This window comes from Carassius auratus, chromosome 35 (genome assembly GCF_003368295.1).
Source record: "Carassius auratus strain Wakin chromosome 35, ASM336829v1, whole genome shotgun sequence".
NCBI classification, from domain to species: domain Eukaryota; kingdom Metazoa; phylum Chordata; class Actinopteri; order Cypriniformes; family Cyprinidae; genus Carassius; species Carassius auratus.
In genome coordinates, this window is record NC_039277.1 from 18,671,729 (window position 1) to 18,699,184 (window position 27,456).

General features: G+C 36.8%; 1 protein-coding gene and 1 long non-coding RNA gene across 3 annotated transcripts; both read left to right on the top strand.

Moving 5' to 3' along the window:
- The first annotated feature begins 7,605 nt into the window (after positions 1-7,605).
- LOC113054753 (uncharacterized) lies at positions 7,606-21,457 on the top strand. 2 transcript variants are annotated; one of them, XR_003277425.1, is made up of 4 exons: positions 7,606-8,210; positions 8,298-8,408; positions 15,706-15,790; positions 19,417-21,457. It is a non-coding gene; the product is annotated as an uncharacterized LOC113054753 (long non-coding RNA). The 2 variants fall into 2 exon arrangements; XR_003277426.1 differs by lacking the exon at positions 15,706-15,790.
- A 3,179-nt stretch (positions 21,458-24,636) lies between these two features.
- On the top strand, positions 24,637-26,309 carry LOC113054881 (C3a anaphylatoxin chemotactic receptor-like). The gene is made up of 2 exons (XM_026220661.1): positions 24,637-24,697; positions 24,827-26,309. Exon 2 carries the CDS (start codon positions 24,834-24,836, stop codon positions 25,875-25,877), a length of 1,044 nt encoding a protein of 347 aa, XP_026076446.1. The 5' UTR covers positions 24,637-24,697; positions 24,827-24,833; the 3' UTR covers positions 25,878-26,309.
- Positions 26,310-27,456: the final 1,147 nt, after the last annotated feature.

A 27,456-nucleotide genomic window follows, 5' to 3' on the forward strand; every position in this document is an offset into this window, starting at 1 on the left:
TCTGAATCCTCTCAAAGTCCCTCCCCAGGATGATGATGATGTCACAGCCAGAGTACGCCTGTCCCACGAGCCCCGAACAAAACAACACACACAGTCTGACACTGATAATCACAGAGAGTTCTACATATCATCTGAATGTAATGTTTTGATACATTTTTATTTATTTATTTTAAATTGAGGAATCAGTTTTAAATGTTTTCATTTACGGTTAATAATCTCTGCTGCTGCTGTTACACTCACAGTCACGAACAGCTTGAATCATCTGGACTTTTTGAGTCAAATATTTTGGCAAATATTTTTAGCATTTTTATTTTATATTATTTCTTAACATATCAGATAATATCTGCCTTCATTTTGCATGCATCTCGTTTATTCTCGCTTATAAACTTTATGTTGCTCTTTTTGTTGTGTTGTTTTTTATCCTCATTTGTAAGTCGCTTTGGATAAAAGCGTCTGCTAAATGAATAAATGTAAATGTAAACTTATCAAATTATGGCTTCGTTTCCTTACATGAATATCGAAATATTCAACTCAAATAAACATGCAGTATTAAGAACTAGAATTTAATTTGGGGTCCTGAAATACCCTGAACACTGCACAGAGGTTAAGATGACCATTGCTACAAAAATAAAAAAAAATTGAAACTCATCCTATTTTGTTTTAATTTTCCCTTACTAAATTATACAGTTACTGATGCTATGGACTGTGGGATTACTGACAGGCTGTGGGACAACGGGTCTTCACAGGCCCGCTGTCAGGCGAAACTGGGTTTGCCAAAAAAAAAAAAAAAATCCAAAAAAAATTGGCAATACTCGCAGAAATGTAAGGTGTAAAGTGATGTTTATTTACAGTGCTGGAGAGGTGAAACAGTCCCAGTAAACAAACGACCAAAAGCTATATACAAAAGTAACAAAGAAAACTGAAACATTAAACACTATACAAAAGGAAACAAAAACAAAAATACATATAAATAGATCTACGCAAACTCCTCCAATGACAAATTTCTCACGGCATCACACTTGCACGCTCGCTCGGCAGGTTAACTGACAGCCAAAAGTTCTTTCAGGCTCCTCTTTATAGCCCAAGCCCCACCCCTTTTGTTAAAACCATTGCATAAATTAGTGGGTAAGTATTTCAGGTGAGTATGTACACTTTTCACAACATCACAAAAATATATACACACAAAAATAGCAAAATATTTACAGAACCAAACTCCAAACTAAAAATAACAAATACAAATGTAGACACATAAAAATAAGCATAATAATAATAATGACAAATTTCCATTATCCCCCCTAACGAACCAAGACAATGGACAAGCCGACACTGATCAAATGATTCGCGATAGGCGTTTCGGAGTCCCGATCTGAATCAAACGTTTTGCAACTCTGAAGCCCCGATCAAATGATTCGCCAAACGCGATTCGGACTCCCGATCTGAATCAAATGTTTTGCAAATCCCGAAGCCCCGATGAAATGATTCGCGAAACGCGCTTAGGAGTCCCGATCTGAATCAAATGTTTTGCGGACTTGCTCCCAAGCCCCGATGAAATGATTCGCGAAATGCGCTTTGGAGTCCCGATCTGAATCAAATGTTTTGTGAACTCTGAAGCCCCGATCAAATGATTCGCCAAACGCGATTCGGACTCCCGATCTGAATCAAATGTTTTGCAAATCCCGAAGCCCCGATGAAATGATTCGCAAAACGCGCTTCGGAGTCCCAATCTGAATCAAATGTTTTGCGAACTCTCTCCGAAGCCCCGATCAAATTATTCGCGAAACTGAGTCGGAACTGAATCAAATGTTTTGCAAATCCGCTCCGAAATATGCATCAGCAGGAGACTCCTAGGCACTGTGCGTTCACACTGCTAGCATGGAGAGCGTCAAAAATCGCTCTTGCTGCTCTGCTCACAATGCTGCAGAAATATTCGTGAGTGCTCAGACTCTCTGATCGAATGATTATTTTGTATTTAAAGTGGCCGCAGAGCAAACAAGCTGGTTGATCTCGTGCTGACTAACCAAAAGGAGTGTAACGTTAGAAGTTAACCTCATTAAATATTGTTGTGGACGAAGTATTAAGATCCTTTACCTAATAATGTATAAAGCACTGTAAAAAATACTCTGATGCAAGTAAAAGTCTTGCATTGAAAATGCTACTTAAGTAAATATAATTAAGTATCAACATTACTTAATGTAAGTATAATCAGGGAAATTTGTTTAAAAGTAAACTGGGACTACAGTACATTATTTATTGTATCATTAGATTACTATTCCTATAACGTTACTGCACATCAGCAACTCACCAGGAAAATGAACAATCTCAGACACCTTGGTCCACCTGTCACTTTTAATGTATTTTTATGTATACGCAAACAAGGACACATCCCAAGATAGCTGTGATCTTATTCTAGTTAGCGGCTCTGAAATCGAGTGACAGCTGATCGGTTGATTCACAAATGTCTTCACACACAAACCGCTTCATATTCAAACACAGTTTATATTAACACTCATATAACTGTATTGTCTGTGTGAGAGGAATCAAACAAACATATCCTGCGATCGTTTACTCTTCCTCAGCCTGAACAAGTGTTTATTTTTTTTCTGCTGATCATTAAAGAAGATGTTTTTGTTAGAGCGAACAGTTGACGACACCCATTGACTTCTATGCTACAGGAACAAATACTATGAAAGTGAATGGGTACCATCAACCGTTTGGTGTTTAAAGCATCATCTTTTTAGCATTCAGCAGAAGACAGAAACTCGTACAAAAAATATATAATTTTTACATTTTATTTAAAAAAATACATATGTAAAATAAGCACAGTTAAACTTTTATTAATTCCCAAAGCAACCAACTATGTGTCATTGTTGTTAACTAAGACTGAAACTACTAAAAACAGTTTTCTGTAATTGAAATAAAGCTAAAGTAAAATTATATAGATAAATCGTGTAAGCTACTACTAAATATTGTAGAAACTTAATTTTCTGTAAAGTTGCTTTGCAATGATTTGTAAAGTAAAAAGCACTATAAATTAAATTAAAACAGTACTAAAATTAAAGTAGTAACTTTTTACAAAAAAGTAAAAATGCTAGAATTATTAAAACTGGCATAAACATAAAGGCTAATTATTATTTTTTTTTTTTATAAAACTAATTCCTGAACCTCAAACTGCAACCATGAAGCTAAAAGCTATGCTATGTGTCTCTCTTAGTAAGTGCTGTAACAGTTTATAAAGACCTTGATGTTGTTTGGACGCCAGAACCGTGTGTGTGTGTGTGTGTGTGTGTGTGTGTGTGTGTGTGTCCGTGTGTCCGTGTGTCCGTGTTTCCACCTGGATGTTCCCGTGTTTGGCTCCTGGGATGATCTGAATCCTCTCAAAGTCCCTCCCCAGGATGATGATGTCACAGCCAGAGTAGTACGCCTGTCCCACAAGCCCCGGACAAAACAACACACACAGTCTGACACTGATAATCACAGAGAGTTCTACATATCATCTGAATGTAATGTTTTGATACATTTTTATTTATTTATTTTAAATTGAGGAATCAGTTTAAAATGTTTTCATTTACGGTTAATAATCTCTGCTGCTGCTGTTACACTCACAGTCACGAACAGCTTGAATCATCTGGACTTTTTGAGTCAAATATTTTGGCAAATATTTTTAGCATTTTTATTTTATATTATTTCTTAACATATCAGATAATATCTGCCTTCATTTTGCATGCATCTCGTTTATTCTCGCTTCTAAACTTTATATTTCTCTTTTTGTTGTTTTTGTTGTGTTGTTTTTTATCCTCATTTGTAAGTTGCTTTGGATAAAAGCGTCTGCTAAATGAATAAATGTAAATGTAAACTTATCAAATTATGGCTTCGTTTCCTTACATGAATATCGAAATATTCAACTCAAATAAACATGCAGTATTAGAACTAGAATTTAATTTGGGGTCCTGAAATACCCTGAACACTGCACAGAGGTTAAGATGACCATTGCTACAAAAATAAAATAAAAATTGAAACTCATCCTATTTTGTTTTAATTTTCCCTTACTAAATTATACAGTTACTGATGCTTTGGACTGTGGGATTACTGACAGGCTATTCGCTTGTTAAGTCTGACGTCACGTAGCAGCGCTTCCGTGTCCAAACGCTCTATCAGTTACCACCAGAAAACAACAAAAGGTGCTAATAAAAACTCACAATGTGATAGAATACTAGCGAAAAAGTTATAATCTTAACCTTTAACTCCATACTGAAGTCCCAGATAGCCAGACAATGAAAATATTAATATAAAAAAAATATATAAAAATTATTTGTGTTTGGGACGCTATGAGCATGGAGACTTTAGTGTATACCATAAGTTTGAAAGCGTTTAGGTTAAATGATTAAGATGAATAAACAGTGCTCATAAACGGCTGCCGAGGTAGTATTCTCAAGTGAAGCGAGTTAAGGCTTGGACCCGGAAGCAGCGCTTCTTACCTCATCACTTAACAACCAAATTAACAAATATCTGTCTCTAAACCTCTTTTCTCTTTATTAAAAGTTGATCTAGACAAGTACATGGTAGAAACCAAATCCGCTAGAAAGGCCTTGATCTCAAATGATTCGCAAAATGCACATCTGAGTCCTGATCTGAATCAAATGTTTTGCGAACTCCGAAGCCCCGATCAAATGATTCGCGAAACGCGATTCGGAGTCCCGATCTGAATCAAATGTTTTGTGAACTCGCTCAGAAGCCACGATCAAATGATTCGCGATATGCATTTCGGAGTCCCGATCTGAATCAAATGTTTTGAGAACTGGCTCAGAAGCCACGATCAAATGATTCGCGAAATGCGCTTCAGAGTCCCGATCTGAATCAAATGTTTTGCGAACTCTGAAGCCCCGATCAAATGATTCGCCAAACGCTATTCGGACTCCCGATCTGAATCAAATGTTTTGCAAATCCCGAAGCCCCGATGAAATGATTCGCGAAACTCGCTTCGGAGTCCCGATCTGAATCAAATGTTTTGCAAACTCTGAAGCCCCGATCAAATGATTCGCCAAACGCGATTCGGACTCCCGATCTGAATCAAATGTTTTGCAAATCCCGAAGCCCCGATGAAATGATTCGCGAAATGCGCTTCGGAGTCCCGATCTGAATCAAATGTTTTGCAAACTCTCTCCGAAGCCCCGATCAAATTATTCGCGAAACTGAGTCCTGAACTGAATCAAATGTTTTGCAAATCCTCTCAGAAATATGCATGAGCAGGAGACTCCTAGGCACATCCGCCTTCAATTCGCCAAACCCGTGTGACTGTGCTTTCACACTGCCGGAGCGGAGAGCGTCAAAAATCGCTCTTGCTGCTCTGCTCACGATGCTGCAGAAATATTTGTGAGCGCTCAGACGCTCTGATGGAATATTTTGTATTTAAAGTGGCTGCAGAGCAAACAAGCTGGTTGATCTCGTGCTGACTAACCACAAGGAGGGTAACGTTAGAAGTTAACCTCATTAAATATTGTTGTGGACGAAGTATTAAGATCCTTTACCTAATAATGTATAAAGCACTGTAAAAAATACTCTGATGCAAGTAAAAGTCTTGCATTGAAAATGATACTTAAGTAAATATAATTAAGTATCAACATTACTTAATGTAAGTATAATCAGGGAAATTTGTTTAAAAGTAAACTGGGACTACAGTACATTATTTATTGTATCATTAAATTACTATTCCTATAACGTTACTGCACATCAGCAACTCACCAGGAATATGAACAATCTCAGACACCTTGGTCCACCTGTCACTTTTAATGTATTTTTATGTATACGCAAACAAGGACACATCCCAAGATAGCTGTGATCTTATTCTAGTTAGCGGCTCTGAAATCGAGTGACAGCTGATCGGTTGATTCACAAATGTCTTCACACACAAACCGCTTCATATTCAAACACAGTTTATATTAACACTCATATAACTGTATTGTCTGTGTGAGAGGAATCAAACAATCATATCCTGCGATCGTTTACTCTTCCTCAGCCTGAACAAGTGTTTATTTTTTTCTGCTGATCATTAAAGAAGATGTTTTTGTTAGAGCGAACAGTTGACGGCACCCATTGACTTCTATGCTACAGGAACAAATACTATGAAAGTGAATGGGTACCATCAACCGTTTGGTGTTTAAAGCATCATCTTTTTAGCATTCAGCAGAAGACAGAAACTCGTACAAAAAATATATAATTTTTACATTTTATTTTAAAAAATACATGTGTAAAATAAGCACAGTTAAACTTTTATTAATTCCCAAAGCAACCAACTATGCATCATTGTTGTTAACTAAGACTTAAACTACTAAAAACAGTTTTCTGTAATTGAAATAAAGCCAAAGTAAAATTATATAGATAAATCGTGTAAGCTACTACTAAATATTGTAGAAACTTAATTTTCTGTAAAGTTGCTTTGCAATGATTTGTAAAGTAAAAAGCACTATAAATTAAATTAAAACAGTACTAAAATTAAAGTAGTAACTTTTTACAAAAAAAGTAAAAATGCTAGAATTATTAAAACTGACATAAACATAAAGGCTAAAAAAAAAAATTAATAAAACTAATTCCTGAACCTCAAACTGCAGCCATGAAGCTAAAAGCTATGCTACGTGTCACTCTGAGTAAGTGCTGTAACAGTTTATAAAGACCTTGATGTTGTTTGGACGCCAGAACCGTGTGTGTGTGTGTGTGTGTGTGTGTGTGTGTGTGTGTGTGTCCACCTAGATGTTCCCGTGTTTGGCTCCTGGGATGATCTGAATCCTCTCAAAGTCCCTCCCCAGGATGATGATGATGTCACAGCCAGAGTAGTACGCCTGTCCCACGAGCCCCGGACAAAACAACACACACAGTCTGAACTCACATATCATCTGAATGTAATGTTTTGATACATTTTTATTTATTTTAAATTGAGGAATCAGTTTTAAATGTTTTCATTTACGGTTAATAATCTCTGCTGGTGCTGTTACACTCACAGTCACGAACAGCTTGAATCATCTGGACTTTTTGAGTCAAATATTTTGGCAAATATTTTTAGCATTTTTATTTTATATTATTTCTTAACATATCAGATAATATCTGCCTTCATTTTGCATGCATCTCGTTTATTCTCGCTTATAAACTTTATGTTGCTCTTTTTGTTGTGTTGTTTTTTATCCTCATTTGTAAGTCTCTTTGGATAAAAGCGTCTGCTAAATGAATAAATGTAAATGTAAACTTATCAAATTATGGCTTCGTTTCCTTACATGAATATCGAAATATTCAACTCAAATAAACATGCAGTATTAGAACTAAAATTTAATTTGGGGTCCTGAAATACCCTGAACACTGCACAGAGGTTAAGATGACCATTGCTACAAAAAAAAATAAAAAAAATAAATTGAAACTCATCCTATTTTGTTTTAATTTTCCCTTACTAAATTATACAGTTACTGATGCTATGGACTGTGGGATTACTGACAGGCTGTGGGACAACGGGCCCCCTGTCAGGTGAAACTGGGTTTGCCAAAAAAAAAAAAAAAAAAAAAATTTGGCAATACTCGCAGAAATGTAAGGTGTAAAGTGATGTTTATTTACAGTGCTGGAGAGGTGAAACAGTCCCAGTAAACAAACGATCAAAAGCTATATACAAAAGTAACAAAGAAAACTGAAACATTAAACACTATACAAAAGGAAACAAAAACAAATATAAATAGATCTACGCAAACTCCTCCAATGACAAATTTCTCACGGCATCACACTTGCAAGCTCGCTCGGCAGGTTAACTGACAGCCAAAAGTTCTTTCAGGCTCCTCTTTATAGCCCAAGCCCCGCCCCTTTTGTTAAAACCATTACATAAATTTAGTGGGTAAGTATTTCAGGTGAGTATGTATACTTTTCACAACATCACAAAAATATATACACACAAAAATAGCAAAATATTTACAAAAACAAACTCCAAACTAAAAATAACAAATACAAATGTAGACACATAAAACTAAGCATAATAATAATGACAAATTTCCATTATCCCCCCTAACGAACCAAGACAATGGACGAGCCGACTTCCGGTTGCTTCGCGCCGATGCGGCCACACACAGCGGTCCTGGCACTATTTATCCAAGCCGCTGGGTGGCGCTCGGGTTCGGTCAATCGATGGTGGAGAAACAACGCGAAAGACCGGCAACACAGACGCTGATAAACACCGAACACAGGTATGTATTAACACAACATTACGAAACATAAAACATAGAAACAGAAACAAACACAACTCAGGTATGTATGCATGTTGTTATGCGCAGCAAGGATTCTGAAGGGGATGGAAATGGAGTGGCTATGTTTGCGTGTATGATGACCAGCGTGCTAATGGCGTGCGTGTGCACCCAACGACCCAGCAGGGAACGGAGGATGAGGTAAGAGGGTGTGTGTGTGTGTGTGTGCGTGTGTTTGCTGGAACTGTTTCACCTCTCGAGCACTGTAAATAAACATCACTTTAAACCTTACATCTCTGCGAGTATTGCAGGGGCTGTGAAGACCCCTTGTCCCACACAGGCTATTAACAAATATCTGTCTCTGAACCTCTTTTCTCTTTATTAAAAGTTGATCTAGACAAGTACATGATAGGAAAACAAATCCGCTCGAAAGGCCTGATCTCAAATGATTCGCGAAACGCACTTCGGGGTCCCGATCTGAATCAAATGTTTTGCGAACTGGCTCCAAAACAACACACACAGTCTGAACTCACATATCATCTGAATGTAATGTTTTGCTACATTTTTATTTATTTTTTTAAATCGAGGAATCAACGTTTTAAATGTTTTCATTTACGGTTAATAATCTCTGCTGCTGCTGTTACACTCACAGTCACAAACAGCTTGAATCATCTGGACTTTTTGAGTCAAATATTTTGGCAAATTTTTTAGCATTTTTATTTTATATTATTTCTTAACATATCAGAAAATATCTGCCTTAATTTTGCATGCATCTCCTTTATTCTCGCTTCTAAACTTTTTGTTGCTCTTTTTGTTGTGTTGTTTTTTATCCTCATTTGTAAGTCGCTTTGGATAAAAGCATCTGCTAAATGAATAAATATAAACTTATCAAATTATGGCTTCGTTTCCTTACATGAATATCGAAATATTCCACTCAAATAAACATGCAGTATTAGAACTAGAATTTAATTTGGGGTCCTGAAATACCCTGAACACTGCACAGAGGTTAAGATGACCATTGCTACAAAAAATAAAATAAAAATTTAAACTCATCCTATTTTGTTTTAATTTCCCCTTACTAAATTATACAGTTACTGATGCTATGGACTGTGGGATTACTGACAGGCTATTAACAAATATCTGTCTCTATACCAGTTTTCTCTTTATTAAAAGTTGATCTAGACAAGTACATTATATAATCCAAATCCGCCCGAAAGGCCTGATCTGAATCAAATGTTTTGTGAACTCGCTCCGAATCCCAGATGTTGTTTTCCAGTGAAAGCGCTATAGCGTTCATTCGCTTGCCGAAAAATGGCGGAGACCAAAAGTATTCAGATGTGTATAGTGTGCCTTTGTGTTCTAATTAAAAACAAAAACAAAAAAAACGTATTTATCATTTCATAGTTTTCCCACCGACGAAAATAAAAAAAAGCGTTGAAACTGTGCTATACGGGGAGAGGAGGCGACAATTACTGTGAGGAAAGGTAAAGGAAAGTTTAGTGTGTGCCTTTTGCGCAATATGGATTAATGGGCTAGTTGCAAATCTCCGCCATCTTGGATTTCCGGTCTTGCGAGTGTGTGCGTAGATATTTCCGGTTGTGCTTAAAGTCAGTGCAGAGAACCAGAGAAGTCCAAATATTACCTTCTATATGTTTACAGGATTTATAATATCACTTAATATGCAAATAAGATATACACTGCTATTATCACTATACTACAAATGTTAACTGAGCCAGTGGATTTGAAACGTGTGTATGTTTGGGTCCGGTGAATGAATTAAATACACTGTTCACGAAATGAAACTTGAACTCATGGTGTGTATACACAGCTATATAATGTATTTTATCTTACCAAATATGTAAATGTACAAATTACTTATTTCTCGAAAATGTTTGCATTATTATTATTATATATTTTTTATATTAAATATTTACCTCTTGAGACGTGGGCTGCGATTTATCTTCAGAAGTATCCATTTCTCAATTGTACACATACATCAGTCTATTTCATCGTTATTTTCACAACATATTTTATTATTTTACACAGTAAAAAATACGTGGCTAATTTTAATATCTGTTTAATCTGATAATTAATGCAAAAGAATAACAATATAAATGGCTACTCATAGACAGATAATGATTTATGCTGCAGATCTTTCACAAAACAAATAAACAGATAAAAACACACATGAATGCAAACAGCGATCATTTATTTAAGGCAAACCTACCATAATTATATTACGTTTAATTGTACAGTTAGTTATAAATTATCTCATCAAATAAAGTTAATAAAACATGCTTTATCAGAAATCTCTGTGCGTCTTGTTTGACAGTCAGAAACATTTATCCTACATAACAGTCAGAACAAAACCAGCTCTTCGAAATTGAAAAGTATTGCATATTTGAGTGGTTTGTGTTTGAAAGAAGAAATCCCTGTGGACCTGACGCTGATCCGCATAATCAACAGAAGAATAAAGCAATCTCCGCTTTGTATCTTGATGAATTTCCACACAGAGGTACGCAAAATATAGGGAGGATGTTTCCCCATGTTTTTGATATACCACTATCGGCTGTTAAATTCGAAAATCATTAATTATATACATCTAGCCAAGTTTCCTATGTAAGTTTCCCTTAAAGGCGGGCGTACACGGTGCGAATTCGGATGGTCGGAAGATCGTATGTCCACGCACACGGCACGAGTGAGTTTATGTGAAAATCGTACGGACGAGATGATATACGACACGATTTTACAACCTGCGAATTCCAGAAGCAATCGCACGAACTTGATAGACGCGTTCGACTTGAAGCAGCGCTGCACGCACAGAAGGATCCATGCGCGTAATTTGCAGGGGGGTTAGGGGGGTCATGACCCCCCCAAAAATCAGATCCAACTAATATAACCCCCTCAATATCATCAAACCATTCAGATTAAAATAATATGAAATATTCAGAATAAATACTTTTGTTCGTTTTCTTTATTTCATTTGCCAGCAAGAAAGATAGTATCATATTTTTAATAATCTGTAATGTACCCCCCGCCCACCGCACCGACTACTTGGTATTACCCAACCGGCTTTCTCTACCAAGTTTGTTCACTATTTTGCGCAGTCCCTGGGATGAATGGGTGGAAAAAGCTGATGGAAAGATGAAAAGGACACTGAAAGGCAGCCAGACAACAATTTTTCATTGTTTGTCGACACCAGCCAAAAAAAGAAAAAAAAGAAAAGAAAATCCTGACCAAACGGAGGTACCCCGCTAAATTGGCTGTTAAGTTAACTGAGCGTTTCTCAAAGTGTGGGGAGTAGAGACATGACAAACATGTTTTGTGCACATCTTTTTAATTACTTTATTTATTGACCATACACTCAAAACAAAACAAAGACACATTTAAATGTAAGCCTTACTTAACCTTTTCACACGTAAGTTTAAAAGTTTTTCAAGGCGAACGTTATTGATCTTAGTATCGCTTTATGGTTCCCATGGAGACGAATCATTCATTGCTTGTCAGCGCTGATGACTGATGATCTGCTATTATTTCCTTTTTTATTCTAATTTCACAAATTTGTTAGCTATAGCAGGATATATCTGATATTCTGATTGTCAAATATGTGCAAGTGGATGCGTTTTGTTGTTCTAACACCTTTATAATGATCGCGTTAATTGAGTTGTATGCGAAACGTATTTTAGGTATCTATCTTATTAAAATACCTAAAAAATTACATAACGTTAAATTATTATTAGGAATTTACCACCTCCGGTTCAATTTGAGATGATTATAATAAATTATAATTATAATTAGAGTTTGCAAAGTGACAAAATGAATCAAAGCACAACTAAGGTTAACGTCAGTCCACACTTGTATTTTCTCAGTTTCTGAATTTGATGTTATCAGAGGCTAAATGCAAACACAATTATTATTATTTTTTTAATCTACTTTTGAGTCTTATTTCATGCAAAGTGATGATATAATTGTACTTTCATTTTCTCCATTTGAAAGTTTTTAATGCTGTTATTTTTGTTTTTGTTATTATGCTGTTTTGTTGACTGGAGTTGGCTGGCTAGATGTTGGTTTGCCGGTGCCCTGTGAGGTAAAGCCAGAGGGTGCCAGGGACTGTGTAGAACCAATGTCACTGAATTGTAACTTAAGTTGCTGTTTGCTCCAATACAGTCACCCGTTTTTTTTTTTTTTTTTTTTGGGGGGGGGGGGGGGTACATAATTAAATTATGTAAATTAGCATGTTACCTTTTACACAAGAAAATTATTCAATAAATTAATTAATTAATAAATATTCCGCAAGTTTAACCCCCCCAATGGTAGACCCAAAGTTACGCCCTTGGAAGGATCACTGTATCACATTACCGCGAGAGCGATAAGAGAGCACACATATCCAATGCATTCGAATCGCTCTCGCCGTACTTTGATGTCATACAGGTGATCATTCTGTGCGTGCAGGGTGCTTCAAGTGGAACGCGCCTAATATAACTGCTCTCCCTCTGAGCCGTGACTGTTTCCTACACGTACAGGTTATTTTTCAGCAATAGGAAACCGGGACGTTTGGTTACCCTGTGTGTGTGTTCTTGTATATGGTTTATAAATATCTGAAATGGGTATTAAAATGTAAACATGGTTTGTGAGGACTGTGCCCTCGTAAACCAAATGACTTAAAAAAATACTATACGGTGTTTAATAGAAATTTTAAACATGCATTTTTCGTGATAGAGGTAGTGTATGGGGATATACAGTATAGAATACCGTTAAGTTTATGGAGATTCCCTGTAAACTACGTGCGTGTGTGAGCGGGAGAGAGAGAGAGAGGGAGGGAGAGAGAACTTAAAAGGCATTGGAATACGTTGCTAGAAACATCATACAGCGCTTGCTGTTCCTGACAGACTTCAGCTGCCGTCCTTGTCTTTCTTCTTCTGTGGTTTTCCTAGTTCATGATTGGTCAACTTCAGATAAATCAACAAATCGGCTCGTTCAACCGCACAAATGGCACGAATTCAAACCAATAGCTCAGGAACTTTTTAGACATGTTTAAAAATGATCGGGAGGTCGGGAAGTGCTCGTAAGCCACTCTGCTCGGCTCGTAATTCATTGCAAATGATACGAGCCGCGACCATACGAGCATATGCGATTTCCACACGATTGAAAAAAATCGCATGCGAACTCGTACGACAGCAAAAATCGCACCGTGTTACACCGCGTATTCTCGTATGGTCGCGGCTCGTATCATTTGCGATGAATTACGAGCACTTCCCGACCTCCCGATCATTTTTAAACATGTCTAAAAAGTTCCTGAGCTATTGGTTTGAATTCGTGCCATTTGTGCGGTTGAACGAGCCGATTTGTTTATTTATCTGAAGTTGACCAATCATGAACTAGGAAAACCACAGAAGACGAAAGACAAAGACGGCAGCTGAAGTCTGTCAGGAACAGCGAGCGCTGTATGATGTTTCTAGCAACGTATTCCAATGCCTTTTTAGTTCTCTCTCTCTCTCTCCCTCTCTCTCGCTCACACATGCATGTAGTTTACAGGGACTCTCCATAAACGTAACGGTATTCTATAGCCTACTGTATATCCCCATACACTACCTCTATCCATCACGAAAAAAGCATGTTTAATATTTCTATTAAAAACCGTATAGTATTTTTTTAAGTCATTTGGTTTACGAGGGCACAGTAATTGTCATCACAAACCATGTTTACATTTTAATACCCATTTCAGATATTTATATACCATATACAAGAACACACACACAGGGTAACCAAACGTCCCGGTTTCCTATTGCTGAAAAATAACCTGTACGTGTAGGAAACAGTCACGGCTCAGAGGGAGAGCAGTTATATTAGGCGCGTTCCACTTGAAGCACCCTGCACGCACAGAATGATCACCTGTATGACATCAAAGTACGGCGAGAGCGATTCGAATGCATTGGATATGTGTGCTCTCTTATCGCTCTCGCGGTAATGTGATACAGTGATCCTTCTGTGCGTGCAGCGCTGCTTCAAGTCGAACGCGTCTATCAACTTCGTGCGATTGCTTCTGGAATTCTCAGGTTGTAAAATCGTGTCGTATATCATCTCGTCCGTACGATTTTCAGATAAACTCACTCGTGCCGTGTGCGTGGACATACGATCTTCCGACCATCCGAATTCGCACCGAATTCGCACCGTGTACGCCCGCCTTTACAGTCAATGCGAGCGTCGCAAGACCGGAAATAAGTACGCACACACTCGCGTCGCTGAAGCTCACGGGCGCCATCTTTTGCACCTAGCCCATTAGAACGGAAATTAAGGCGAATGAAGAACGGGAAGCACGGGTAAGAGTTTAGTTTATTACATAAAAGTCTGAGTTTACACATTTTATCGTTTACACATTCAATCAAGACGCTTTTTCGAGTTAGAAAAAAATACAGTTGTAATAGGACAGCTACAGTAATTATAAATTAAACCACAATCAGGATCGTAAAAAGAAAGACCTGTAAAGACAAAAGTATCATTGAGAGTTGTGAAATTAGAATTCTAAATAATCTTGTTTTATAAATTGATGTCTATTAGGTCAGTGTGTACTTTCTTACGAAAACGTAGTCATTGTTAACAACTATGTTGAAGCAATGTAGGTCGATCAAGATAAACAACATCAGAAATTTAGAAACTCTGTTTAATTTGTAAATATATTGTCTGTACATTGAAATGCATCTTTCTCTTCTTATAATTTAGGAATATCTAAAGCAGTATATTCTCCAGCGACTTCATGATCGTTTAGTTCAGGGATTCCCAAAGTGTGGTGCGCGCAAATGTAATGGCGGTCTGTTTTTTTTTTTAAATGGGATTTTTCCATACAATAAAAAAACATGAACAGTAAACATTTCATTTGTAATCGCTTTTATTTTAAATAAAAAAAATAGATATATAATTTATTAGCTTTCGATGGAAACGTAGAAGACAGATGCTGTCTTCAACTCACTGTTCTTCTTTTATGTATTGCAGGCTAATAAGCGTGCCGACTCGTTTCATTCATTCCATAATATATAATATAAATATGCTTAACTGGCTGAAATCAGAGAAACTGTCAAGTCGGACATCTTTATGATAAAGTTGTTAGTCAGGAGGAGAGGGGCCAAGAGAGAGTGAGGATTTGGAGGCAACAGAGACGAAGAGAATAGAGAAAGAAAATGAGCAAATAAAAAATCTTGAGGAAATCTCTCTCTCGCTGCATGCGAGACTTTTGCGCTGCGCTCGAAAAGTTCCAGATGCATCCTCTTTCATTTTATTTTATGTTTGAGCCTATGCTCTTTGCAACTTAATTATGTTGTGGATCGTGTGTAGGCTAATTTTATTGTTGCACTTGAAAAGTTTCAGATTGATCCTCGTTTTTATTTATTTTATATATTTCGGAGCTTATTCTCTTTAATGATGTGGATCGTTTGTAACTTCATTGCAATTTAATTCAGTGTTCTGTCGTTCTAATTTCCCTGTAAATATTTTTTATTTTGAGCGAATTTGAGTCGTGACATGTCAATGGAGAACACAAGAAGGGTCAGGTGTTCTGTGAGGTCCTGCAAACATACTGGCAAAATGAGGTAAGAAAATCGTTAACATTATCTTTATTATCTTTTGAAAATAGTAAAGTATAACCAGAGTTTACAAATGGGTAGCTTAAAGGACATGTAACCTGCAGATAAATAAATACCCGTGTGTGTATTTTTTGCGTTGCTTTATCACAGATGATCAAGTTAGATGCTCACCTTATGTGTTGCTGTAAGTTAACGTTATATGTGAAATATCTGTCTTTTAGAGATTTTTCCACACTTTCCTGATGCATTAGGTGTGTTATATATGTTTTTTATTCTTATAATAGTTTCAAAGGGTTTTCTGAAACATATAAGTGTCGGTACAATTTTAATGAATAAATGAAAATGAATAGGATTGTTTAAAGCCATGGTTCTCAACGTGTCAGGCCCCCTCTAGTTATGCAGGTGAATAAATTAAACTAATTAATGTTAATACCAGGGCTTGAAAACGAAAAAAAAAATCAATTGGTTCACTTCGAGCAGAATCGATATTTTAACGTTTCTGTTCTGCGTTCCTCTGACACCGTTCCGAAACCGGTTTTGGAGGAAGAAATACCGGTTAATAACGTTATTTAAAAAAAAAAAAAACAATATTATTTGCCTAATAATTTAATAATAATAATAATAAAGTATAGCGTTTTCCTTACTCAAAAAAAAAGGAGAAAATACAGATCTAACGCTTACAGTTTACAGCTTGCACCAGATTTTGTCCAAATGTAAGCTAGGCCTACTACTTAAAAAAAAAAAAAACACTTTAAAAGTATTTTTAAAATATTAAAAAATGTTTACTGCATTGCTAAAAAAAACACTTGTATAAGATTGCGTTTTGAGTAAAAAAAAAAAAAAAACGTAAGTCTCGGCTCACATTGGATTTTATTAGCCCTATTACTTTCCGAAATAATGAAGGCTAAAATGCCTGTAGTCTAAAGCAAAATGTTTAATAACATTATAGACATTATAAACAGTTATTAGTTTCTCTTCCAATCAAATCCTCTAAAGTTTAGGCTAAAACCTCAATCCAAAAACAAATGAATGTAAGCTGAAGCTGACGCCTACCTCTCTCATTCGGCACGAATCCAAATGTTTCCATGTTCCCGAAGTATCTGGATGCTTAAATGTTATTTAATATAAAGAATATAGAATAATAGTACATGTATAATAAGTAACGCTGTATATGCGTCCGACAGTTGGACTCCAAATTTCATTCAATAATTATTTTGAGGTTAATAGCAAATTAAAACTGTTCAGCTTCTGGGAAATTTGTTTTAGTTCCCCTCACTCCACAACTTTTAATCGGACAAGATTATTAATCGGTCAAAATCAGCTGATCTGAGTTTGCTGCACTCAGAAACCGGTGACTGTGAACGACTCAGCAGAGCTTGTACGAGCTTTTGTCATCGTTAAATCTTTCTCAGACGTTTCCATATGTCGAAATTGGTTATCGCATCTATCTGTGCATGATGATGTCCAATGACTCTGGCGAGCGGAGCTTCTCAAAGTTGGGAATAATCAAAGGAGAGCTGGGGTCCTCGGTTGGGCAGGAAAAGGCTAAGCATGCTGGCGCTTGTGTGTGGAGACCGCGCAGGGTGGATTTTTCCGTCCAGCTCTCGCAAGATTTTATCTCGCTCCCGCAAAAATATATGTTATTTTCTCCCGCTCCCGCGCGCAAACGATCAAGTTTCGTCCCGCTACCGCCTACAAAATCCCGCGGGTAAAGTAGGCTATAAGTTTTTTTTTTTTTTTTTTAAATGCATTGCATATTCTGCCTGCTATGTTATTTTTTCCCTGTTGAATATAAATTTAAAAAAGAAACCAATGTTTCGTTTTATTTGCATTTAATTAGATGGATGAAAGGAACGAACAAAGAACTTAGAACATAGAAATACAGTAAAAAAGTAAGAAATGTAAATAAAAAAATATACCTATTAGGCTATAGTATAGCCTAATGAATGATATAATAATAATAAACCTGGATTTATTTCATGTTCAAAGGAAAATTAGCCTATACTGCTTAAGAATGCCTTCTTTTCTTCAAACATTAAACAAAAAAAAAAAAAAAATTCCTCAGTAACAAAATAGACCAATTTTAAATATTTACCTAAATAAATAAATAATAATTAAATTAAAAATAAACTGAATTAAAAAATAATTCTAGACTATTTGCAAAATCGAAAGTTGATTCAACCATGGTACCTGATGTTGTTTCAATGTTGAATCAACGTTGAAATTGCTGCTGGGGTTGCAAACTTCCAAACTGACTCAAATGATTCGCGAACCAGCTGCGAACTTCCGAAATGATTCAAATGATTTGCGATCCCCAAAATGACTCAAATGATTCGCGAACCCGCTGCAAACTCCCGAACTGACTCAAATGATTCGCGAACACGCTCCTAACTCCCGAACTGATTCAAATGATTTGTGATCCCCAAACTGACTCAAATGATTTGCGAACACGCTCCGAACTCCTGGAATGATTCAAATGATTCGCGATCCCCAAAATGAATCAAATGATTCGCGAACCCGCTGCCATCCCCAAGCTGACTCAAATGATTCGCGAACACCGCTCCGAACTCCCGAAATGATTCAAATGATTTGCGATCCCCAAACTGACTCAAATGATTCGGGAACACCGCTCCGAACTCCCGAAATGATTCAAATGATTCGCGAACACGCTCAGAACTCCCCAACTGATTCAAATGAATGTATGTAAGTCTAAAAGTGACGGTAGCCATTGACTTGCATGTAATGAATAACCAAGAACCATGGTTTCAGCTCAAAATCCTCTTCACTGTTCTACTGAAGAAAAAGTGTGTTATGTAATAGAAGGCCTGAGGCTGAGTAAATTAACAGCAAATTTTCATTTTTGGGTGATTAGTCAGTTTTGCATGAAAACACAAGTCCAACACGAGTGTGTAAATTGCAGGCGTATGAGAGATGGAAGCCCAGTGTGAGTGGGAGTGAGACAGAGGAGTGATTGAGAGATTGGTGTGTGGGGGTTTGGAGGAGAGCAGAGACTAGAGGCCTGGACTGATTACTCCAGGAGTAACACACTGATCCTGAGATCCATCATTTCCTCCGTCTCTGGGATTACACTCCGTCTTAAGATGCTAACACCTTGTTTCCCTCCAGGCTGGAGTTGTGTTTAACACAGAGAGCTGTAGACGCCGTGGATTATGGGCTTCTTAATTAAGTAACGCTGTTAGTTCATGAATCACATCGGCGGTGATGCAAAAGAGCCGGACAATATCCCAAGGGCTCAGGGGAATCCTTACCTCAGAGCTCACGAAGAAGCTTTAGTTGGTTTGTTTTTAATGCATTAATAATACGATATGTGCAGCGCCGTGGTAAATGATTACATGTTATCTGGATTACACAATCAGATTCCAAAAATGAAGTACTTGCAATTCAATTATATTGCATTTAAAAAATAATAATTATCAGTGGTTAATGATCATATATTTTATTTTTTTAAAACAAATAAATACTACGCATTTACTTAATCATCTGAATTGTAATTTCAGATTTTTATTTCATTTGTTCATCTACAAACAAACACACACCATCGATGTCTGGTTGTTTTCAGTCTACCTGTCGCTGAAGCTCATCTGTCATTAACGCTCTGTGTGAGTTTGCAGGTCACAGAATCTCACCTCATCCTCAAGGCACCAAACCAGATCTATTCTTCAGTCCCGTCCCTTCCCTAAAGCCCAGATGGAGTTCGTTAGTAACCCAAATCCTGGAAGATTGTGAGAATCAAACAGTTGTCAAACTTAACAACAGTGTGTGACGGCATCAGACTTATCCAAACCAAATCTAGTGCCGTTAACAATCTGTAAGTATTGATAAAAAGCTTTTCTGATAACCACAAAGGATCCTTCATTGGCTTTTTGCACTCAAGTCTCTTCTATTTTTGGAGACAAATCACTCAGTCCTGGCTGTTTCCACCCAGTCAATAAAGTCGCCTCACCGGTCTCTTTGTCTGAACCTAATATCCACTTACCCCGAGGCAGCACGGATCTCAAGAGAACATCTCCTCAGGGGGAAACGTGTCTGCTGGAGCTATGAAATTCACAACTTCTATCACTTGAACCATACAGCATGTTATAACCAGCACAGATGACACCACATTTGGTGATTTTAAACTCAACATCAAGTCTAGAAATGACATTTCCACTGAGCAAGAAAGAGAACAAAAACGTTTGACATGTTTCTAAAAATAGCAGTAATCATCATTTATGAAGCATGCATGTGTCTTGACTAGCATACTCCAGTACTATTTGTACTATTTTGTTGTTTTAAATCTGTGCACAGTATTCAGCTTTTCTGTAGGCTATGCACTGAATACTACAATAACTGCTGCATTTGCTAAAATTTATAGGCCTAGCTGTGCATTAATGATAAACAGTGCATACATTCTATTTATTTATTCATGCATTTAAGTATGCAGGAAAGAGAACAAAAATTTAGCCAAATTTGTCTACAAATATCAGCAATCAACAGCATTTATGAAGCATGCAAGTGAGAATGGATGTTTTTGGAATAATATACTGCCATACTATTTGAACTGTGTGCAGCTTTTCTGCACTCACTTAATACTTAGATTAACTCTTTCATTTGCCAAAATAGGCTGCATGATAATGTGCATTGATAATAAAGAGTGTGTACATTATTCATTTATTTATGCATTTGTTTATTTATTTATGCATGCATTTATTTAAGTAATATATATGAAGCATTTTAAGTCTGTACACTGTGCCCAGCATGCAGTTTTTCAGTATGCATTGATTGAATACTTAAATGAATTGCTACATTTGCTATACACAATGCAATGCATTCAAAAGCACCTAGTTTTTCATCTTGACGAAATATGCAACTGCACATTCTCCACCTGCCAAAAGTGAAAAATTTGATTTAAAATGGAATTTTTGATGACTGGATGATGACACCCATTGAACTAAGCATGCAATACAATGAGATCATGTGACAATAATTCAGTTATCGTTTGAGATTGCATATTCTATTTTTTGTACTGCATTATATAGTATGAATCAGTGAGCAGTTCACTAGTACTTGGCTGTGGTTCTTCATCTGTAGGGGTTTCAGTGGGCTTCGTGTGTGTGTGTGTGTGTGTGTGTACGGTATTGGTGTGTCATTCCGAAATGTAACACTGCCATCTAGAGTTTGGACTGAGGGAGTCTAGCATCCTCCATGATGTTACTTTTCTCAGCACTCCTCAGCGCTGAAAGTGAACACTCGATGCTGATTGGTTCCCCTGCTTACACCCTCCCCCTCCCCTTTTCTTTCTCTTTCACCTAGCGGTGTAATTACATCCGCAGATTCGGCACATTCGCGATAGAAAAGCGGAGCTTTCATGTAATGGTATTGCAACTGTGAAATTACAAACAAAAATATATACATTCTGGGACAAGAACTGACATGATTTTTTTTACATCTTCCTCATTTTCACCTCAAAATTTGGGGGAAACTGTGACATGAATTTTAGCTTATTAAGTGAAACTGATTAATTTTGGTAAATATTTTGCTAAATGTGATTTTGTGCTGGTAGTAGGCTAGTGCTGGCACCTTGTCTGGTTTAGGCCTTTCATGCTTAAATAATGACAGCAAATCCATGGTTTAAGTATTTACTGAATCGTTCAAATCAAACTTTTCGTTCAAAACGGCTGATTCCATTCACCCCCCCCCCCCGAAAAAGAAAAATACTCTACCCCCCCCCCCCCCAAAACAATTTAAAAAAAAGTGGCCACTGTATAAATAAATTTGAATATATAATATTAATATACATATGAATATTAATTAAATTACTGTAAAGATTAAAAGCTTAATTTATTTTTTTAAGTAACGTTTCCTGGGGTCCACAGTTTATAAAAACGTAGTACTGGAGTTTTAGCTGTTTGCTTTACACCTCGACCTAACCTGTGCCTTTTTATTTTTATTTTATTGCTTAGCTTAGCTCTTACTATATATTATAATAGTTTATATCATATTTTTTAAACATTAGTTATTCATTAGCCTACTTATTTATGAAATTGTATGAAAATACAGATGTTTAGATTATAGTTCAGGTTTATTTTTTTTAATTTTTTAATTTTTTTTACAAAATATAGATTTTTTTTTAAATATCCGTTTTTGTCTTACGTGAACATAAACAGATGAGAAAGAAAACACACGTGCAGTATTTTTGCTTAAAGAGACAACAGCCTAATAAACGCGCTGCCTGTCATTAATGTTAATCAAAGAACAAAAGAAAATCATTCACTGGTCTTGACTGAATATATTTAATAACTTTACTTGATTAATCTTTATTTTATTTATAAAAAGAAAACTATGCAGTGTTTTTAAACTTTTAATTACAGTTTCTGTACCTGAAATTTTGTTTAGTTGTATTTATTTATGATATTGCTAAATGATTTGTTTGTTCCTATCTTATTACTGACTTGTCTTTAACACTTTAATATTTGAAATGTATATTAATCTAGTTGTTTTTGCTATGGTTTGCTATGCTATGAATGCTTTGTAAAAATGTTTGACATCTAAATGTGTGACTTAATTTTTTTTATATTGGATTTTTTTATCTTATTGGAATCGAAACTAGGAATCGATAAGAATCGGAATCGCTAAAATTCAAACAAGGTAATATAACTGCTGATAGTCAATCATATTTACAGTACACACCTTGTCAGTGAACTATGAAGGCAAAAAAAAAAGAAGAACAAAACAGAAACAAAATAATCATTCATTAACCCTTTAATGAACGTGTATTAGATCTCAGGAACTTCAGCTGGTAAGTTAGCATTTGTTATTAAACTTCAGTTCTTCATTTTAATCACTATTTTCCCATCCCTATTCATTGTAAACATCTGTGCACTAAACCTAGCAATATTAGTCTTTCAATTAATATGATCTCATAAATGCATAATATTCATTTAAAAATAAGCAAAATGCTGTTTAAAATAGTTTTAGGTGAGGAGGTTTGGCGTGTCACACCACAGAATATGTCAAAAGCTCCCCCAAAGCATTAAAATGATCCAAAATAGTTCTCATTAGCCATGGAAGTTAGAGACTTGGTTATCATCACTCTTTTATGGAGTCAAGTTGTTTAACTTTGCTCAAATAAAAGAGTTTACATCAACAATCTTCTACTGACTGTTAAAAATGTTTCATCCGTTGGTACACCGTTACTTAATGTATACAACTTTTTTTTTCTTTTTAATGACCACATTGTACAAATACAATATTAAATTACAAACAAACAATAATATATTATAAATTATCCTTATGACCTCCTGTAAACAATTGTATATATAAAATGCTATGCAAATGAATTGACTCCATTTATTTAAATTGCTATTTTATTCTAACATAAGTATTTTTTTTTTTTTCAATTTAAGAATTCCCTTGTGCGATAGAAGGCTTAACCAACTTTACAGAGTTGGTCATAATGTTTCACAACCCATCCATGTTTGAAATGTTGCTGACGCATGATGAAGTAACAAAATTGAAGAAGTCTTGAACATTAGAAGAAGAAAACATTTACTGGAATAATTGTGAATCGAATCATCACAACGGGAGTCATGATTACTTACAGAGTTATTTATATGATTTTTTTGTACTTTTAATAGCATTTTGCGTGTTTGTAATCATAAATTAGCTTCATTGATAATATAATTGAGTTGATCATATAATCATTTAGCTAGAAAAGTTTATTTACTACCACTGGCTCTGCACCCATTTACCTAAATGTGTTACTTCAGACTTATGTGCCCTCTAGAAGCTTGTGTTCTGTAAGTGAACGTCGCTTGATTGTGCCATCCCAAAGAAGCACAAAGCCACTTTTACGGACTTTTAAATTAAATGTTCCCTTCTGGTGGAATGAACTCCCCAACTCAATCCGAGCAGCTGAGTCCTTAGCCATCTTCAATAATCGCCTTAAAACACATCTCTTCCATCTTTATTTGACCCTCTAACATTGGGGAAGTCGTGGCCTAATGGTTAGGTTAGAGGGTTGGACTCCCAATCGAAGGGTTGTGGGTTCTAGTCTCGGACCGGATGGAATTGTGGGTGGGGGGGAGTGCATGTACAGTTCTCTCTCCACCTTCAATACCACGACTTAGGTGCCCTTGAGCAAGGCATCGAACCCCCAACTGCTCCCCGGGTGCCGCAGCATAAATGATGAACACTGCTCCGGGTGTGTGCTCACAGTGTGTGTGTTTGTGTTCACAGTGTGTGTGTGTGTGTGTGCGCGCATTTCGGATGGGTTAAATGCAGAGCACAAATTCTGAGTATGGGTCACCATACTTGGCTGAATGTCGCTTCACTTTTTTAAACTTTTTTTAACACTCACTATTCTAATTCTATTCTTAATAAATCTAACTTCCTTTCTAATCATTTTGTATTCTATTTTCTTTCCATTTATTATGCAATTGTGTGTGTGTATATATGTATGTGTGTATATATATATATATATATATATATATATATATATATAATATATATATATATAATATATATATAATATATATGTGTGTGTGTGTGTGTGTGTATATGTATATGTGTGTGTATGTATATAAAAAACATTAATAGTGATGTGAACTATAAATACATGTTATATACTATATTACACTGTGGTATACAACTTCATAATGAAAATGAACATTATGAATTTCTGTAAGGCAGATGTAAGTTATGGATAACCACGGTTGAAATTACTGCCTTTCTTGTAAATTTTCTCTTTAAAAGGGGAACGAGAATGTGGTAGACTGCGTCATCAAATGTTTTCTCAGAAATCTTTTAGTTTGCGTCACGTGGAAAAAAAAAAAATCACCCTAAAGGTTCTTTGTAGTTCTTTCGTCAAGTCAGTAGGATCTTCTCCCACTTCTGTGATTCTTCTTTATAGAGGTAAGCAGGTTTTAGCAAGTAAATGAATAAATACATTTATTTATTTAAATATATATTTGTACATTTATTTAAAAATCTGCTAAATAAATTAATAAATGAAATGACACTGATAATATGTGATATTTATAGGAGCACTATGATCATCACCAACTCCAGCCTTATCAACCTGACAGATGAAGATCCTGAATATTCTGGCAATCTTTATTCTTTTGACTATTACAATTATTTCTATGATGATTGTCAGGATTGTTCTAATTCAGAGCTGAGGAGATCTACAATAGTGATTTCTCTGGTCTTCTTCTACCTGACCTTGATCCTCGGTGTTCCTGGAAATGCCTTTGTCGTGTATGTTGCTGGATTGAAGATGAAGAGGACTGTTAATACAGTAGGGTTTCTCAATCTAGCGATTGCTGACTTATTCTGCTGCCTTTCCACTCTTTACTATGTGGCAGAAAACTCTCTTGAAGAAAACTGGCCTTATGAATCTGTCTTCGTGTGCAAGATTCTCCCCTTCGTTATGCTCATCACCATGTTTGCCAGCGTTTTCACCTTCACCTTGATTAGTCTGGATCGGTTTACTCTGGTGATCACACCGGTTTGGGCTCAGAATCATCGCAGCTTGTTCATCGCACGACTGTCCTGTGCAGCGGCCTGGATTCTGGCTTTAATTCTCAGTATCCCTTTTATGATGTTAAGAAAGACTAATACAGACGATGGCAAAAAGCGCTGCCTGTTTTATAAATTTGATGAAGAGCCAATGCCAACGTTAAGCGTCATCAGATTTGTGTTTGGCTTTTTGGTTCCTCTCATATGCATCACAACATGCTACGGATTCATCGCACGCAAGTTAGGCAGGAGACATTTTCACTCTGGACGAGCGTTTCGCATCATGCTGGCTGTAATTGTGACATTTTTTCTGTGCTGGCTGCCGTATCACATAGTGCACTTGGTAATAATGTACGGAGAGAAATCAAGTTCCTTGGTAGCTTTGGCAGTGGATCCGTTGACTGTCTCTTTGGCGTATTTCAACAGCTGTCTGAACCCCATTCTGTATGTTTTCATGGGGCAGGATTTTAAGAGCACTGTTAAACTTTCTCTAAGACATGTTTTTGAAAGAGTTTTCTCTGAGGAGGGAACACAAATGGCACGGACCACTAGTAGCGGAGCTAAAGTTTTATAGACGGGGTTCTCAAGGCTAATTCAGGAGGTCCATAGACCATGACAGACAATCAGTGTATAACTCCAACCTGGCATAAAAAAAGCATTAATAAATCCTATGATTGCTGATTACTTTACATTACCCCACATTAGCTATACATATTGTAACATCCAATGTCAGTATATTGAAACTTATTTCTCTCACTTCATCTCATTAACCAGTGGTTTGGAGCAAAATATCTTACATTAACTTGTAACATGAATGCTACAGTGAATTTTGTAAATGTTGTTCAGAAAAACCTAAAACGTCAATAAGTTCAAACAGGGCTGCCAACTTAAGAGTTAAGCCTAGACTGAAAGTTATTCAGGAATAATGAACAAGCTTGCAAATAAATACACTACCAGTCAGAAGTTTTTGAACAGTGAAAGTCTTAGTGTTTTTAAAGAAAATACAGCTACGCATCACAGTAATGAATTACATTTTATTATTCAAATAAAACTAAGTTATTTAAAATGGTAAAAATATTTCACAATAGTAGTAGTTTTGCTGAATTTTGGATCAAATAAATGCAGGCTTTTTCTTGAACAGAAGAGAATAAAAAAAAAAAACATGAAACATCTTACTGTTCAAAAACTTTTGACTGTTAATGTAGGCCTACGCTATTTTTTTTCTGAAATTTTCTAATCTAATCTATGCAAGGAGCCCTTTTGTTAGGGTTAAAACTAAAAGTAACTACTGTTCCCTTTCAGTTGGTCACTCTTGACGCCATGTCAGACGAAAAAAAACCTCATCGTCAGGTTCCTTAGAAAGGCCAGGAGGTTAAACCATTCCCAGCCCCCCTCTATACCCTCTTGGGACCTGACTCTAGTGCTTAAATCACTACAGCGGGGCCCATTCGAGCCTTTGCATTCAGTTGAGCTGAAGTTTCTTTCATTGAAAACTCTGCTCCTGCTTGCACTGGCCTCCATCAAGAGGGTAGGGGACCTGCATGCATTTTCGGTCGACGATTCGTGCCTAGAGTTTGGGCCGGCTGACTCCCAGGTAATCCTGAGTCCCCGGCCTGGCTACGTGCCCAAGGTTCCCACTGCATCCTTCAAAGACCAAGTGGTGAACCTGCAAGCGCTGCCCCTGGAGGAGGCAGACCCAACCCTGGCTTTCCTCTGTCAGTCCGTCCGAGCATTGAGATGCTACGTAGACTGGACACAAAGCTTCAGGACCTCAGACCAGCTCTTTGTCTGTTAAGGAGGCCGGCAGAATGGGAGTGCCGTCTCAAAGCAGAGGATGGCCCACTGGATTGTGGATGCCATAACCCAGGCTTATCAGGCTCAGGGTGTGCCCTGCCCGTTAAGGTTGCGAGCTCACTCAACTAGAAGTGTTGCATCCTCCTGGGCGCTGGCTCGTGGCACCTCGCTGACAGGTATTTGTAGAGCTGCTGGCTGGGTGACCACTAACACTTTCGCTAGGTTCTATAGCCTTCGTGTAGAGCCATTACTCCAGAGTGTCCGTACTATAGACCCTGTTGAGATCCTCCATCACCCTAAGCAGCTGGACACGGCGGGACATCCGGCCCCAGGCCTTCATGATGTATCCGTGAGAACCG